The sequence below is a fragment of the Sinohyriopsis cumingii genome, chromosome 17 (assembly GCF_028554795.1).
Source record: "Sinohyriopsis cumingii isolate HCF-2022 chromosome 17, ASM2855479v2, whole genome shotgun sequence".
Classification (NCBI taxonomy): Eukaryota; Metazoa; Mollusca; class Bivalvia; order Unionida; family Unionidae; genus Sinohyriopsis; species Sinohyriopsis cumingii.
The window spans coordinates 1,989,283-2,005,982 of record NC_142977.1 but is presented as its reverse complement, the minus strand read 5'-3'; the positions used below and the strand labels follow the sequence as shown (position 1 = coordinate 2,005,982).

The 16,700-nt window shown below is 36.7% G+C and overlaps 1 protein-coding gene across 2 annotated transcripts in view; it reads left to right on the top strand.

The window, feature by feature from the left end:
• The first annotated feature begins 3,232 nt into the window (after window positions 1-3,232).
• LOC149777647 (deoxycytidylate deaminase-like) overlaps window positions 3,233-16,700 on the top strand; it is a 30,625-nt gene continuing 17,157 nt past the window's right edge. The window contains exon 1 of one of the 2 annotated variants that reach the window (XM_089938219.1): window positions 3,233-3,350. In XM_089938219.1, the coding sequence (XP_089794345.1) occupies window positions 3,323-3,350 (28 nt within the window). In that variant the 5' untranslated portion in view covers window positions 3,233-3,322. The remainder of the gene's footprint in view (window positions 3,351-16,700) is intronic. The other variant, XM_089938220.1, reaches the window with a different exon arrangement.

Below are 16,700 nucleotides of genomic sequence, written 5' to 3'. Positions count from 1 at the left end.
ATGTAGCATAGGTTTTCCAGTTGTAGGAAATTTTCCACTTGGTTGAGTGTGCTACTGTGAACAATTAGGTAGTCAGTTTTTGGTCTAATTAGCCTGAATCATCCACCGTGTGCTCTGGAAATGGGGCTCTTAATGCTATTACAGCCTAGATTGAGCAGTTGTTTCTCCTTACTGCTTATGTATAGGGTGAGTTCCAGGGAATGGTACTTTGGTTTGCTTCCCGGTTGTTGCCTGGGGGTTGGGGTTTGTTAAAACAGGTATCCTGTTTCCCAGTTTGGGTTTGGGTGGTGGTGGTTTGATTATTCATGGGAATTTTTCTTTACCTATGTGGGTTATCTTGTCCCTGGTGTTATCTGAAGAAGAGAGTTGGTTGTGTTTATGGTTTTTAATTTTAGGTATCTGGTTGTTGTTGTTTTTATTGCTTTGATTGATCCTTTAGGGGTCTGGTGTTTGGTTGGTATGGATTATTTCCCATTTTTGATTTAGTTTTTAAGGCTTCATGGTTTTCATAGTTGTTGGTTTTTGCTGTCTTGAGTGTTGAGGGGTGGTAGTAGTTTGCTGTGTAGTTGTAGTTGGGGTTGTTACATTATGCTTGGTTGTCAGGGTGCTTATTTTGGGTTCGTTTATTTTGTAATTGGGTTGGGGGAGCAGTGGTTGTTTGTTATGTACTGATTAGAATGTCAGTTGGTGGTTTGGATTGAGGAAGTTGAAGTAATTTGAATGTTGACGGAGTTTTATGTCATCTAGTTGTTGGTCCAATTTGGGATGGTTTGTGGTCATGTTTTCCACATGTAGTGTGGGTATTGTGTCATCTAATACCTCATACTCGTATGTCTTATCAGGGAGCTTGAAGTTTATAGGTGAGCCCGAATTGATGTCTTTTGCTGTTGCAGCAATCAAACTGTTTGGAGTGCTGGTAGTGAATGTTATTCTTTTTGTGCTGAATTTGTTTCACTGAAGGGCTTAAGCTAGTATCTAGTTTCCCTATTTGGGTTGGGGAATTATTGTCAGTTTGGTTGTTGAGGGACATGTTCCTGATTCTATTGTGTTGCCAAATTTGTTCTGTTTTTGTTGGCGTTAAACGCCATTTTGTTGGTGTACCTATTGTGAGCCATAATATTTGTTTATTTGAATATATAGAGATGATGATTAATGATTTTAAGTTGGGGTTTCAGGTATAAATTTTGTTTTTGTTTAATTTTTTCATTGGTTTTAATTTATGAATTAAATAGTTTAATTTGGTTTGTGGGGTTAAGTAACAGTGTAGGTGGTTAAATTGAGGTCTGGTAGCGATGGTGTATAATAGAAAACGAGATAATTCATATAGCAGAAAATCTGAGCGGCAGTTTGTTGGAGCATGAAACTTAGTAGGATTCTGCCCATGTTTTTACTAGTGTGAATCCTATTACCTATTTTAGAATTTTATCGCTGAGTTGTGTTATGTTTAGAGAGAAGGTGATAGGGTATTTGTGTTAATGGTAGTAGATTTTCTTTCCCTTTAACTGAGAATCTTATAGTGATTTTCCTGAGCTGGAAAATTTACAAGGACCCAGTCCAGGTATTTGCTAGTGTGTGGCCTAGCACCTGTTTAAGTTGAAAGAAAATGGCTGGAGATTGTTTCGAGAAAAAGAAGGTTGTGAGTCGAGAAGTAGCGGTGTTGCTGTATTATGCTATGACCGAGAGCCTCACGGGGATTTTCCAGTGCTAGAGAATGTACAAGGACTCGGCCCAAGTATACCTTACTACGTGCTCCTATTGTTCCTTTGTTCTTGAGTCCCTTTGTTCAGAATGCTTCCTTTGTTCACAGCTTGGCGGACTGCTATTCGTTCCTCTTCTGTGTGTTTTTCCTTTGTTCTTCTTTCCTTGTTCCTTTGCTCCTTTGTTTCTCAGTTGTTCTTTACTCGTGGTGGTGGTGGTTGTACTCTGCACAGATTGGGCGGTTAAACGAATCACAAGGAGCAGAAACAAAGAATGGAAGAGGGAAAAATAAAGAACGAAATTAGAAATCACCACCAAAATGGAGAACACACAACACGAAAATCCCAAACAGACAGAACAGAGACATAGTCAAAAGGAAACAAACAATTGAAGCAACACAATCAGTTATGACAGAGGAAAAAATAGAAAGTTACTTACTAGAATATGATCATTGTCGAGAATATACAGAAGACAGTTACAAACAACAGCAACACGAACAGAAACAGCCGAAACTTTGGAGAGAAAAGAGACAGACGCAGAAGGGTAAACAGAGACAGACAAAAGATGAGACATTTCTTCTACAAGACGACGACTGCCTTGAACAGATGTATGTATATATATATATATATATATATATATATATATATATATATATATATATATATATATATATATATATATGTATATAAACAGAATGAAAACCTTAAAAAAACACCTTTGAATAAAAACCCAAAACAACAACCACAAAAAGAAAACCAATAAGAAAATACTGAAGAAATGTATATTTAATAAAAAAAAACAATATTAATTAAAAAATATATATAGCACATACAAAATTAGAAGTAGGGCAGGAGGGCGTCTACAAATGGTCTGAAAAGATCAACCGGGGCGAGCACCCTCCAAAGAGATAAAAAAAATATAGTCGTGCTTGGAATGATGATATGGCCGCCGTAGCTAAATTCAAACAAACACATGTAAGTTTGTGCGTACAGGGTAATATGGTACAAGATAGGAACATGCAGTTTTGCAAATATCTTGAACAGTGATCATCACTACGAAGTCGCTTGGGTTGTCAGTTCTTGTTTTTTGTATTCAAGAAAGGAATGTCGATTATCGAACGAACTGGTAATATTGCTCGTGTGTTTCATACTAGAGAGAATTTTCATTATATTGATTTCATAGGTTAATAACTCATTTGGGTTATCAATCATGGTGGTTTGTGCCAAAACAAGCACAGGCGTATTTGTTGGATTTTTATTCTTGTACGACACGATGGAACATGATCGGAAGATTCTATTTGAAAGAAATGTGGAGAATCTCCTACTTTACACACAGTAATCCCATCATATTCAAATTTAATACAGATATACTTACTACTAAATATTTATGTAAATACCTTTAACGGAATAAGCGTAATTGTAATCTTGTAATATGATAAATATGACTGACAGGATCAATAACAACTGCAATCAACAAACCTTCTACCACTTTCTGTATTGATAGGCGTTGTCAATGACATAACATATATCATGACTACACTGACTGTAACTGTGTATTACTGTGCAGAGGGAAGATAAAAGTCGACTTCTGCAAACATTCCTGCACTTTCAAAAGTTGTGGAACTATGGCTTCTGGAAGTTCTGAACCTAAGCGTAAGTGAAACGAATTTTCTAGAGAATTCTGCAGATGACAACTGTATTATTTCTATCCTGTTTGAACATGTGCTATAACATTTTGAAGTACTTAATTATATTAAACTATTCTACTCTCACAACTAATGTAAAAGGTCTGATTTTTTTTAAAGATATCATCTATTAATTAATTGTATTCAATATCCAGTTCACTCCAGAAAACACACATACACACGCACGCACGTACGCACGCACGTACATACATATGATAGAGTGCAGGGCTTAGAATATCATACCATACTGAGTTCATTTGTTGGTCAGTTTATTTAACAGATTGCAATATTTGTGTATGGATTCAGTTATACTGCTTTTCGGAGACGCAATGGGTATACTTTCTCAGGTTAGTTTTAGTAAAGTATTTGACATGGACTCTATTTAAGAGTTTAATATTGTTGTTTCTGAGCTTATCGTGGTATAAACTGTCATTTCCCGAATCACACAGCTTACATAAGGCCCAAAGGTCGTTATGTAAGCTGGGTAATTATGCAACTGACAGTTTATAAAAAAACAACAATGAACTTCTATAATTACAATTCTTACGAAAAACAATTCTTTTTTAATTGTTATTTTGTTTTGTTGTGAGGATATTTCCTATCAGTTTTAGAGTATTGTTTAAGCGTATGATTTCTTGTTGAGGGCGTATGCTACGTTTCTATTTATAGGACAGGGGATTCTCCATCTGCAATGTAATAGCTACATCAACATCAAACAAACAATTCTACCAATGGTAGGCGATCTAAGGTTTATAACATTCCAAAGTATGGTCTTAATCTTTTATCTAAATTGGCATATGTGATCTGAGTAGAACTTCAATATTCAAAGCAAAGGATGTGTTGTTTTGTTCGGCATACGAATGAATCTTGGATTTGATGATCTCATGAGTTCATTGTCACTTGGCCGAATCGCTATTGTCCAGACTAGTTAGTAACCAATTTCCGCTTCTTCAAATTGTTATTTACGCGTTGATTAACAGTTTAGGCTACTTGCATGGGCTACTTACAAAAGAAATTAAGTTATCGGTAAATAGTTATAGATATGAGGGTGAAAAATGCAAACAGTACAAGACATCGACATTGACAGTTACGATGGGGGTATAGAGGATCTCCACCGCCCATCCCCACATCGTAACTATCAAGGGTGGCGTCTTACATTGTACGGTTGTGAATCCAGTTGTTATAATATTAGTCTTTGAAGTCACCTCCTCGAATCCCTATATCCATTTACCTATAGTTTTGAATCATTTGTAATGAGCCACACTGAATATGATGTAGCCTCAATGTTCTTGTGAGATTTTAAGTTTCCCAACGTTTCCCTTTTTAATCTAATCGGAGAAAGAATTATTTATATTCAGAAAAACGGGAAAGATGTGTTATCTGATTTAGTCAAATCAATTTTATTCAATTTTGTAAATAAAATATAAACCTACAGTTTTTATTTGGCTGCAAAGGCATTCAGTGTTTAAGCGTTCCAGATCCGTGTTTACATTTGTTACTTTACACGCGAATCTATTTCTAAAAGTTAGTATAAAGCAGTTATGATCGCATGGTTTTGTTCTGACCAATGGAAATTTTCCCTACATTTATAAACTGGTGGAATTGCAATTATTAATCTGTATGTACCTTTTGCTTAGTATGTTTCTTTGACAGGAACCTATGGCATCGTGTCTTTTGCCGACCGATAACATGCTTGACAGATTATTTTCCCTCGTAACAAGTTATACAAATCACAATGGTGGATGCATCTAAAGTGGAATTTATCATACGGTTTAGTCAATTGTCGTTGCACCAACGAAAATATAAACGACTCTCATATTTTCACACATCAAACGTGATATGGTATCTCTTGATTGTAAGAAAGTACATTTGTTCAGTACTTTTGTTGGTATCAGCTGTTTCTACAGATGGATGGAAGCACAAAAGCCAGAAGAAAACTCATCACTAAGCAAACACCAATCACTGCAGGTGTCATTGGGAAAAAACACGTGAAGGGAAGATGTGAATATGCTAAGGAACACCTGTATTATTAACCAAGTTATGGAAGGGTTACACAATAACAACAACAGTCAACAACCGTACTAATAATGCTTCGTTTGGTATTCATGGTAGGGAATCCCACAGCTGCTTTGCTGGAGAATGATATGATCTGTAACACCTTTTTCAACATGTCTCGTATCAGCGGATGAAATTGACTTTTCATGTTAGGAAAGCCCATGTTAAGCAGCTTTCCTACAGCAAAAGTGAAATGATCTGTATCTACTCGTTGGTTGAAGAACGAGCAAGGAAGCAAGGAAATTAAGCCCCCACCCCCCAAAAAACAAAGCAAAATTATAAATGAACAATGAATGCATAACATTTTTGGAGAAGTAAGTGACAATATTCATCTCACACGTCCCTATCCCCATTTTGAGAGAGAGAGAGATATTTGGATTTTTAGTGTAGCACTAACAAATGTTCATTCATGTCGCCACGATGTCTGTATTGTGGCAACATATAGTAATGTCTTGCACTGGCGCATCTTGATGCATTAATGTAGCATCATGTCACAGCCAGTCACATATCCTGACACCAGGCCGACCAATTCTAACGCCATCCTCTCAATGTTGTGCGCCAGGCAAGGCAGCTGCTAGTACCAAATGTATGAGTCTTTGGTATGGCTTGGTAAGGGATCAAACCCTCTACCTCCCGAGGAGGACGCTCTAACCACTTAGTAACAGAATGAAACGAAACCAACAAGTTTTGTAAAATTTACAAATAATTTAAGTATCAAAGTCATAAAATCAAAATATAAGAGAAACTTAAAGATCTATTTAAAACCAAAAGAATTGAATGTTTCAAATGAATTTAAAATCTTCGAATGTACATATCGCTGTGGCTTTGTCCATAACTCCTTTGAATAATTTACAATAGTCCGAGAATAATATTCTAGTCCAATGAGCGATTCCAATAAGCTAAACAAATGCTCCCTCTCAAATAATATCTAAACATTCAATTAAATACGTCCACTGACTAAAGTTACAACAAAAACATACGAAATAAAACAAAAAATATTCATGCTACACACACTTATATACAAGCCAAAGGGTTGAAAACGCACTTTACTACTGCTGCCTTCTCATAGCAAACATCCGTCATGGTAACAGAACCCACCTGACCGAAACTAGCCAATAGGAAAGAACTTAATTCTTCTAAAATCTCATCTGACTCAATGCAGCCAATGAGAAATATCTGAATTCTTCTAAGAAATTACCCAAAACTGGTCAACAGGGTCAATAGACAGGTTAAACTGAGTACTTTGAGAATAAAGAGGAATGTTTCAAAATTACGATATAAATAATTAGTCTGCTTCCTGGCCCATATGTTAAGTACCGCCCTTATTATGTATGACAAAGACAGAAAGATAGACTGAGTATTGCAAAGAACTCTACAACCATCAGTCCACAGGAGACCCAGAGGTGCTTGAAGTTCTAAACTCCTCAAATGATGATGACTTCCCCATTCTCAAAGAAGAGGTGGAGTCAGCAATAAGAGCACTGAAGAATGGGAAGGCAGCTGGAGTAGACAACATCCCAGCTGAACTTATCAAGAATGGGGGAGAATCAGTGAAAGAGCTACTAACAAAAATCTGCAACAAGATCTGGCAGACAGGTGAATGGCCAACACAATGGACCCAGTCACTGATTATAACACTTCCCAAAAAGGCAATCTCTAGCTGTGCCAAAATTACAGAACTATCAGTTTGATCAGCCATGCTAGTAAGGTAATGCTGAAGATCATCTTGAACAAACTGAAACCACAAGCAGAAGAAATAATCGCTGAAGAACAGGCTGGGTTCCGGATTGGAAGAAGCACAACAGAACAAATATTCAATTTCAGGGTTCTGTACGAAAAGTACTCGCAACACCAACAAGACATCTATCATGTGTTCATAAATTTCAAAAAGGCCTTTGACAGAGTGTGGCATGAGGCATTGTGGGCCACAATGAAGAAGTATAACATGGGTCAAAAGTTAACCAATACCATCAAGCAGCTGTACGCCAAGGCTACCAGTGCAGTAATTGCGCAAGGTGCTGTGGGGGACTGGTTCCAGACAACAGTGGGAGTGCGTCAAGGCTGTCTCCTGTCACCCACGCTTTTCAACATCTACTTAGAGCGCATCATGAGCGAAGCCCTGGAAAACCACTGTGGGACAGTCAGCATTGGAGGACGTAACATCACCAACCTCCGCTTTGCAGACGACATTGATGGGCTGGCAGGCAGTGAAGACGAGCTAGCCACCTTAGTGAAGAACCTGGATGAAACATCTTCCAGATTTGACAAGGAGATAAGCGCTGAGAAGACAAAACTGATGACAAATAGTGGCAAACAAATCTCAGCCAAGATTAAAGTCAGAGGACATGAACTGGAAACAGTGAGCCAGTTCAAATATCTTGGTTCCATAATCACTGAAGAGGGATCAAGAGCAGAAATTTTGTCAAGAGCAGCACAAACAATGGCAGCTATGTCAAAGCTAAGACCCATCTGGAGAGACAAGAATATCTGTCTGAAAACTAAAATCAGACTATTGCGAGCTCTAGTCATCTCAGCCTTTTTGTACTCGTGTGAGGCATGGACCCTGACAGCAGAATTACAACGAAGAATCCAGTCACTTGAAATGAGATGCTACAGAACCATCCTTGGCATCTCTTACATGGACCACATCACAAATGAAGAAGTGCGTAACACCATCAGGCACGAAGTAGGCCAATATCAGGACCTCCTCACCACCGTCAAAAAGAGAAAGCTGAAATGGTATGGCCATGTCACTAGAGCCAACAGTCTATCCACAACAGTCCTGCAGGGCAGCGTCCAGGGTGGCAGAAGGAGAGGTAGGCAGAGAAAAAAGTGGACTGATAACATCACAGAATGGACCAGGAAAAGTTTTGCAGAGACACAGGCATTGGCACATGATCGAGACAAGTGGAGGGAACTGGTCAGATGTTCAGCAGCACAGTGCCTCAACGACCACACTAGGTCATGATATTGATGATGATGATGATGCCGTTTTGTGTATATACTTGTTGAGGGCGAATAGGAGGTATGGACGGTATCTACGTATAGGTCTGGAGCCACGCTAAGAAATCGTATGTACGCTTCGAAGGGATGTGCTTGGTTTACTTTGGCTGTACACATTCCAGTGTTCCGTCAAATCATGTGTCACTGAGCATAGTTTGGGACAAGAACTTTCTCCACTTTCTCAACTGTAGATGCAGGGGGTGTAATAACGTAAGCACCTTTGCGATAGTCATTTAAAAATGTAGAGAATGCCAACGTTTCTTTTCCCACCATGGATTATGTTAGTACACACCAATGCTCTATAATAACCTGTAAGTTTAAAGTATATATTTGAAAATAAAACAACCTTATTTTTAATACATATATACAACTAAAAATCTTCAAAACTTAGGTGCCCTGTGAACAGTAATGCGTACACCATGCTGTGACTTAAAGCGTATGTGAACATAGTTATATGTACTAACATTTACTCAAATTAAATTGAATATTATTGTTCTATAATTTAATACTAATTTAATATAAGCAAAGTGTATTAAATCCTGACACTTTAATTGCCATCAAAAACTTCCAGACGAAAACTATTGTCTCTTGTTGGTTTTTATTTTAGGGGGAGTAATTTATTGGATGATGGCTGTTATCTTTATATTCAGACTGCAAAATAAACAACAGAATGACCTTTAACTGTTCTAAGAGCCTACCCTCCTCCACCGCCACCACCCAAAAAAAATACCCCAACAATGCAAAACAAAAACGTGTTTAAATGAGAAGCGTATTCCTGGTTACTCAACATTGTTTAAAACCTAAAGTCCATGTGACAAAACTGGGACTGCAATAAAAGGTAGAAACTCTAACTTTTTAATCGTTGATTATCCTCCAATAAATACAGAGAAATCATAATCAGTCGCAAGAAAGACTCTGTCTTTTGTTAATTCTGGATCTTACACTCGACTTGATTAAGTATATAATTGTGCACTACTATGTATGAATCTACTGCCCTGTACAAGTAAGGCAAGGTACTAGTGTACCTGATTGGTTCTTTGCTGTGAATCAAGTGCGCTTTTTTTCGCACTATTGCTACCTAACTCTAGCAAGTGCAGACGTGTTTGTGCGTACACGGCAAGATGACACATGATATGGAAATAAAGACTGGCAAAAAACTGGTACCGTATTCAGCACTATGAATTGATACATTAAAAGCTGTCGTTTGGGTTATTAATCCTGGTGGTTTGTATTCAATCATTCGTTTGAGTTATCAATCCTGGTAGCTTGCTCATGGTTTGTACTCAAACAGGCATAGGCGTGTTCATTGGTTTTTGTTTAGATATCATCTGCTCATTGTATTCAATATCCAGTTCACTTTAGAACACACACACACGCACACGCTCACACATTTGCCTAAAATATACGAAACGGGGACATAAGATATTTTACATCAAAATGGGGACATCTTTATCTTTATAAATGTTTGGAGGGTAAGATCACTTGTATTATGCTTGGGATATATCTGTCTTTGCAGTCAATATGACGTCGATTTGCAAACATTACTATATTTGAAGTTTTATCTACATAACGGGGACTTAAAAATATGCTTAAAGTAAAGGAGTTTATACAATTAAATACGGGACATTTAAAACAATAGAAAAAATATATTTTTTTAAATTCTAAATAACTACGACAATCTAAATATTGCAGAAATCTCAACTCACGTACATATATGCCTTCCATACTAACAGGTTAAACTGAAGCTTTTCTTACTATGTTTTGTTTATTCATAGGTAAATTGATATGCACACTATTTTGAAACATAGAGAGAATAATCAACAAACCATCTCAATACGCTAATGGCAAGTCAATCGTCATTATTTAAAAAAAAAAAAAAAAATTTTCGAAAAATGTTCTTCAGGACATACAGTATTATCTCTTGCTCTGTCTGTCTGTCTGTCTTGTCTGTCTGTCTGTCTGTCTCTCATTAAGAAACCTGAGATGAAAAAGAAAGGTCTTTCTTTTTGATAACGAATTAAGTTTTACATTAGTTGGATTGATGTGCAAAATATCACACCCCATCTGAATCTATTATTTACCTCCTCATGTACATAAGTTTGGGTAAAGTAAAGAGGTTGGAGATAACAAAAAGAGTGCTCGATTTTTTCGACATTCGCGTGCTATAGTCATTATTTTTGCATCAGAATCTCATTATCCTAACAGTAATTTTTGTGATTGTTTTGTGTTTGATTTGGCTTGAGTTTAAAATTGTGGTAGATCACTTTGACGGTCACAGTAATCTTCTTTCTAAAATTGAAAAATAGAACACTTTTATTTGAAAGGAGTTCTATTGAACATCAAAAGTCCCTAAAAATCCGCCCTTCTGTCTTATCATAGGTAGAAAAAAAATATTAACAAAGTCCCTGGCTCCATGGTGGTACAAACCAAATACTTTTGGTATAATTGTCTAACGTTAATTCTGTTCTAAAATTCTTATGTCCGATTCACTGAAATTCATTAACCTCTATTTACCCCAATTCTTATTTTTCTCCACAGCATTGCGTACCTGTTGAAAATACGTTTTTATAAATATAGCATTTAAGGATTGTTAGGTTAAAAAAAAATGCAAATTAATGAATATGAAATGCACCATAAATGAAATAATATAAAATTCATTGGTAAATGCTTTAGGAAAGAGTCTGATGTACATAATATACTGGTGAACTGGAGACATGTGCATCATACGCTTGGTTGAGAATTGTCGCCTTTGCAGGAGTTTTATAAACATACACTTGTCTAGTCCTTTTCGAAAGGTAGTTCACTTGACTCAAACAAAGCACGCTGTTTGAGGATCTGTAATTATTATGTCACGAGATTATACACCTCTGCTAATATTGACACGTTTCTCCATCAGTATTGTAATCGGAGACCCACACATTTGAGGACTGAAAGTCTGTGTTTGTTAACAGTTTTACACGGGTAAAACTGAATTTAATATATTACATGACAAATTATTAATATAAACAGAGGGATTCAAATTTTGAAAAACAAATATCTCAGTTATGCAAAAAACTTTTAAAGAGGTGTGCTCGTAGTTTCTGCATTAATTGTAAAGAATACAAACAAGAAAGTTAGAAAGAAGAAAAGAAAGAATGGATGAAACAACGTATAACGTAAAGAATGTGAACAAAAGTACTGGCTAACAGAATTATGAAGAAAGAGAATTGAAAGAAAAAAACAGAAAGAAAGAAAAGAAAAAGAATGTGAAATATTCGACAACCTTAGTTGGCAAGAATCAAAAACTTTTTTTATACATTACGAATAATACTTCATGCTTGATCAGCGAATATACATTGATAAACACCCAATATATTTATGAAATATATTGTATGTTGTGACTGTTACCATGTACAAATAGTTATAGGTATAAAGCAACTTGATATAAAAATAATATTGGTATATCAAATTGGGATCCACCCATGGCGCATTAATACGAATATATTAACATTGTTGCAACTGTATGATATCGAATTTATAGATCAATGATGAATTGATGAATTCAATGATAAATTTCCACTCATTAATCATTAGTGACGAACGAAAAGAACGATAAAATGAACTAATAATCCCCGTGTTCTAAATGAATTTAACACTAATCCTCTGCTTTGTCCAACCCCTCCCCTCCCGTGCGTAAGGGAAAAAATACGCAGAAACCTGGAGTAAGAGAGAAAAAATATAATTGGGCTTGAATTGAACTTGCACCAAATAACTGAAAGAACTTGGTTCGTCCTAATGGTATGTGTACCCTTTCTTTGGGATTTATCTACATTGTTCATATGATTAATGATACAAAGTTGCAATCGACACTATACGGTAAATTTCTTAGCAACGAGGCACACTTACTGCAATGTATTTAATGCTTTATAGTTGTTGTTGTTTTTGAAACCTATAATAATGTTCTGAAAATCGATTATTTGTTCACAAAATCAAAGGCCTCCCGCTCGTTTTCTCTAAATGCATTGGAATGACAGGTAAGCAGATTAATCGACCAACAGATAAACAGAGGTATTAACAATAACAAAAATGCCTATCTCCCTTAACGCACACAATCTCAATCTCTTTCCCCTCTTCTTTGATCTTGATATTGGGACCCCTTAGCAAGGTACGGACGAAAATCCATGATTTTGGCCTGTGTTATGCGACGATGTCTCTCGACCTATGAATGATGGTAAAAGTTTAAGTCAAATGACCAAAGTGGAGAGAGAGAGAGAGAGAGTTGCGCCCTTAGTCATTTTCATATTTAATTAATAATAATTGATTTATAAAACATTATACTAGGTTTAAGGGACAACAAAAACAAGAACAACAATAAAGCATTAAATACATTACAGTATGTGTTCGAAATAACCCAGAAATTTACCGTATATTGTCCACAGGTATTGCAACTTTGCATTGTTTATTATATAAATACTCTAGATAAATCCCGAGGAAAGTGCACCATACCGGTGCGGCGAACCATATTAATGTAGATTACTTGGTGTTAGTTCGATTTCAAGGTTTATCCAAATTCGTATTCTCTCACACGCAAGATTTCTGCAAGAATGTATATTAATACGTATTATGGCGCCATTGGCGGATCACAGTTTGACATAGCCAGTAGCATGTGTGTGTGTATGTGTGTGAGCAACGGGGGGTGGGGGAACAGACCAACTTTATTTGTAAATCCAAAGGTTCCCACGAAATAATTTTTCGTAGAAACTTTTATTTCCAATTCCAAAGGCTGCTACGGGTGGCTATTTTCGATCTGACAGACTACACATGACCATGCGTGTATCATAAAAACATAGGTGCGCAGACAAATTTGTTTTTTAAAATATTTGATCAAGACCGATTCGATACCGTGATCGTGGATCATGTAAATTTATCGTTATAAATCCATGCGGAGTTAACTGAGCGCGACTAAATAAATTTTTAAACTTAACAATGTCCATGTCACCGTTACACCAGGTTTGATGAATATTCCTTAGCGTGTGCGTGTCAACGCCGTTAAATACCGCCAGAATGTTACAATTATCCCTGATAACTTTGGGAATCTGTGTATATCGCTGAGTTACATAAATAACGTCTGTGTTTTTATGTCTACCGCGAGAGAATATTCTAGCCGGATTTGCTTGTTTATCTAACATCACGTCATCGTATACGACTAAATTATTGATTTCTCCTTCAAGATCTTCCACAGATGGTGGCTCATTGATATCGGTGATAAATTCAATAACGTTATCGGTAATCTCGGACGCGTTTTCGTTAAAATCTTTTAGTACCTGATAACATTGCTGATCGTCAACAGATGGTGCAACTAGATACATTTTGCCCCATTTTAACCATCTCATTATCAAATTTAACAATAACTGAGTTTTACCTGATCCTGATGGCCCTATTATTATCATTCTAATGGAATTTGGTAATGCTGCGTGATGCTTAACTTGCTTACGTTTTTTTTGTTGCTGAAAAATCAATTACATTCATGATATAATTATCATGGATCTATATTGTGTAAAATGTTGATCGCGTACTCCAACGATAGGACTAACTGAGGTTGTTGCGCGCAGTAATAAACCAGCAATGACGGGTGTGTGTGCGAAATGTGGAACAAAAAAATTTAGATTTGTTTTAAAAAAACGCGGCGGTGATATTGCATCAGCGCTAGGAAAACTACCGGGTCTTCCATGGGCAAAATATCCCGGAGAAAAACATCTACCTGGATATAATTATTGCGGTCCTGGTACTCGATTAGATATTAGACTTAACGGCTATGATGATCCAAAACCAGGCGAAGATCCGGTAAATGTCATCGATGATGCGTGCCTTATTCATGATATCGCTTATCAAAGTGGAGATTTACAACAAAGGCATCTTGCTGATGTAAATTTAATTCACGCGCTAGATTCTATTCCTGATAAATCTTTCAAAGAAAAATTAGCTACTTGGTTAGTCAAAGGTTCAATGAAAGGTAAATTAGTGTTCGGCGCTGGTAATAAATAACATGGATGCAATTTATTATTCTCCGCGGAGATTTTGGAGGGGAAAATCAGCAATTAGCAAACTTGCAAAAGCAGCTAAAGTAAAAAATCCCGTGGCGGCGGCGTGGTTATCAAAGCAGGCCGTTTGGCAAATTTATCTTCCTCCGCCTAAACGAATTGAACACGCACACTTTGACGTTAGTGTACCTAACGAGGTTCATCAGGCCGATATTATGTTTTTGCCTCATGATATCGTTAACGGCAAAACTTACAAATATGTATTAACGGTTGTTGACATCGCTAGCAGATACAAGGAAGCAGAGCCGCTAACAACTAAAACAGCTACCGAGATCGCAAACGCATTTAACAGAATTTATGAACAAGGACCTCTGACTTGGCCAAATCTTCTTCAAGTTGACCCAGGTAGAGAATTTCTTGGTGCTGTTTCGTCGCTGATGAAAAAAAAATAATACAAATATACGGCGCGGGCACACTGGAATTCACCGAGATCAAGCAATTGTTGAGCGATTTAATAAAACATAACTTGACTGATTATTTGGATATCAATATGCGAGAGAATTTATCTCCGATGAGCGATCTCAGGAATGGGTAACGAGATTACCTGATGTAATTGATGCAATAAATAGCGAAATAACACGAACAATAAAAATGAAGCCAGCAATAGCAATCACAAAAACAAATATGCCGATAATTAGGCGAGATTTTCAACTAGGCCGGTATTGGGTAGTATCACTGTTAGGTATTTATATAAACCCTGCGAGGCTGATGGTGGCAGAAAAAGAGCAACTGATCCCATCTGGAGCGTTACATCACATAAAATATCCACCGTAACAAGGTCAACAGGAAGACCGGCAATTTATATTCTTGATTCGTTAGCTCCTCAACGTGTATTTACTCTCGAAGAATTACAAATAATTCCCGCTGATACTCAGATACCACCTAAATCACTTAGATAACTAATTCGTCGAAGTTGAGATAATTTTCTAACTCTAGATACGGCTAAATAAACTAAAATTGACCATTCTATGCGATCGTCGACGATCCAAACAGTTGTATCTATAGTTAGTCCTTGCGACGAATGAATCGTCATAGCGTAACCTAATTTCCAAGGAGATTTTTCTGCATTTAACGCCTCTTCGACGAAATTAATATCAACGGCGATGATGTCATTTAATACTAGATTTCTTTTTTCTCCTTCCGGTATATCAACGTCGATATTTTGTCGTCGAGTATCTGCCGGTCGATAACATAACGGCACTGGCAATAATGGAAATTTTTCACGTCGTAGATTAAATAATTGTCGCTGAAGATCATCACGAACTATTTTTCTACTTGCAACTACGACGTGATCAGGTCTCCATGAATCTAAGAAATCTTTCATAGATGTTTCGTTGATTACCTTTCTCATTACGTCGCATTGGATTTTATTTGATTGTAATCGAATTAATTTTTTAAACTCGGTTAGTGATTCATCACAAGATCTATAATCGGTATTAACCTCTTCGTAATAATCAACAAAATTTTTTAGCCATCCATGTGGTGATTCACCATCAATTGGATTTGGTTGACCATGATCGCCGCACATTATCACGGCGGTGCTTTCCAACGATAACCACTCAAGGAATAGTTTTAACGTTATTAGATTTATTGTGCAAACTTCATCAATAATTATAGTTTTATTTATATATTTTTCACCCATCCTCGAGGACGTCCAAGTGCCGCCGCTGTATTTGAAATAACTGTGATAAGTACAAGATTTAACGCCACGTTGCTTCATCTCTTTTGCTAATCTATGAGTTGGCGTTAACACAACTAAATCTGAATTTTTAAATAATTATATTACTCTAGTAGTTTTTCCTGAACCATCAGGTCCATTTATGTACACGAATTTATGCCGCGAAATCGGATCATGCACGGATGGCGCTAATGAAATTTCTAGTACTTTACTACGATGATATTCGTCACTATCTGCGACGTCGGCGGATTCACAATAACCAAGAATATCTTCATCTTTTATTCTCCAAGTGCCCTACGCACCGTCACCAACCAGATTTTCTAACAACGACGAGTGTTTTTCGTCGATGTAAAACGAATCAGTAGCTACTCTGACTGCGGTATCAGAAAATTTATTTATCATTGAAAGTAGATTTATACTTACATATGCGAGCATAGATGATCTTAAATGAGTGTATTGCGGTGATTCTCCATCAAGATAACCAATAACGGTGCCTAATTTT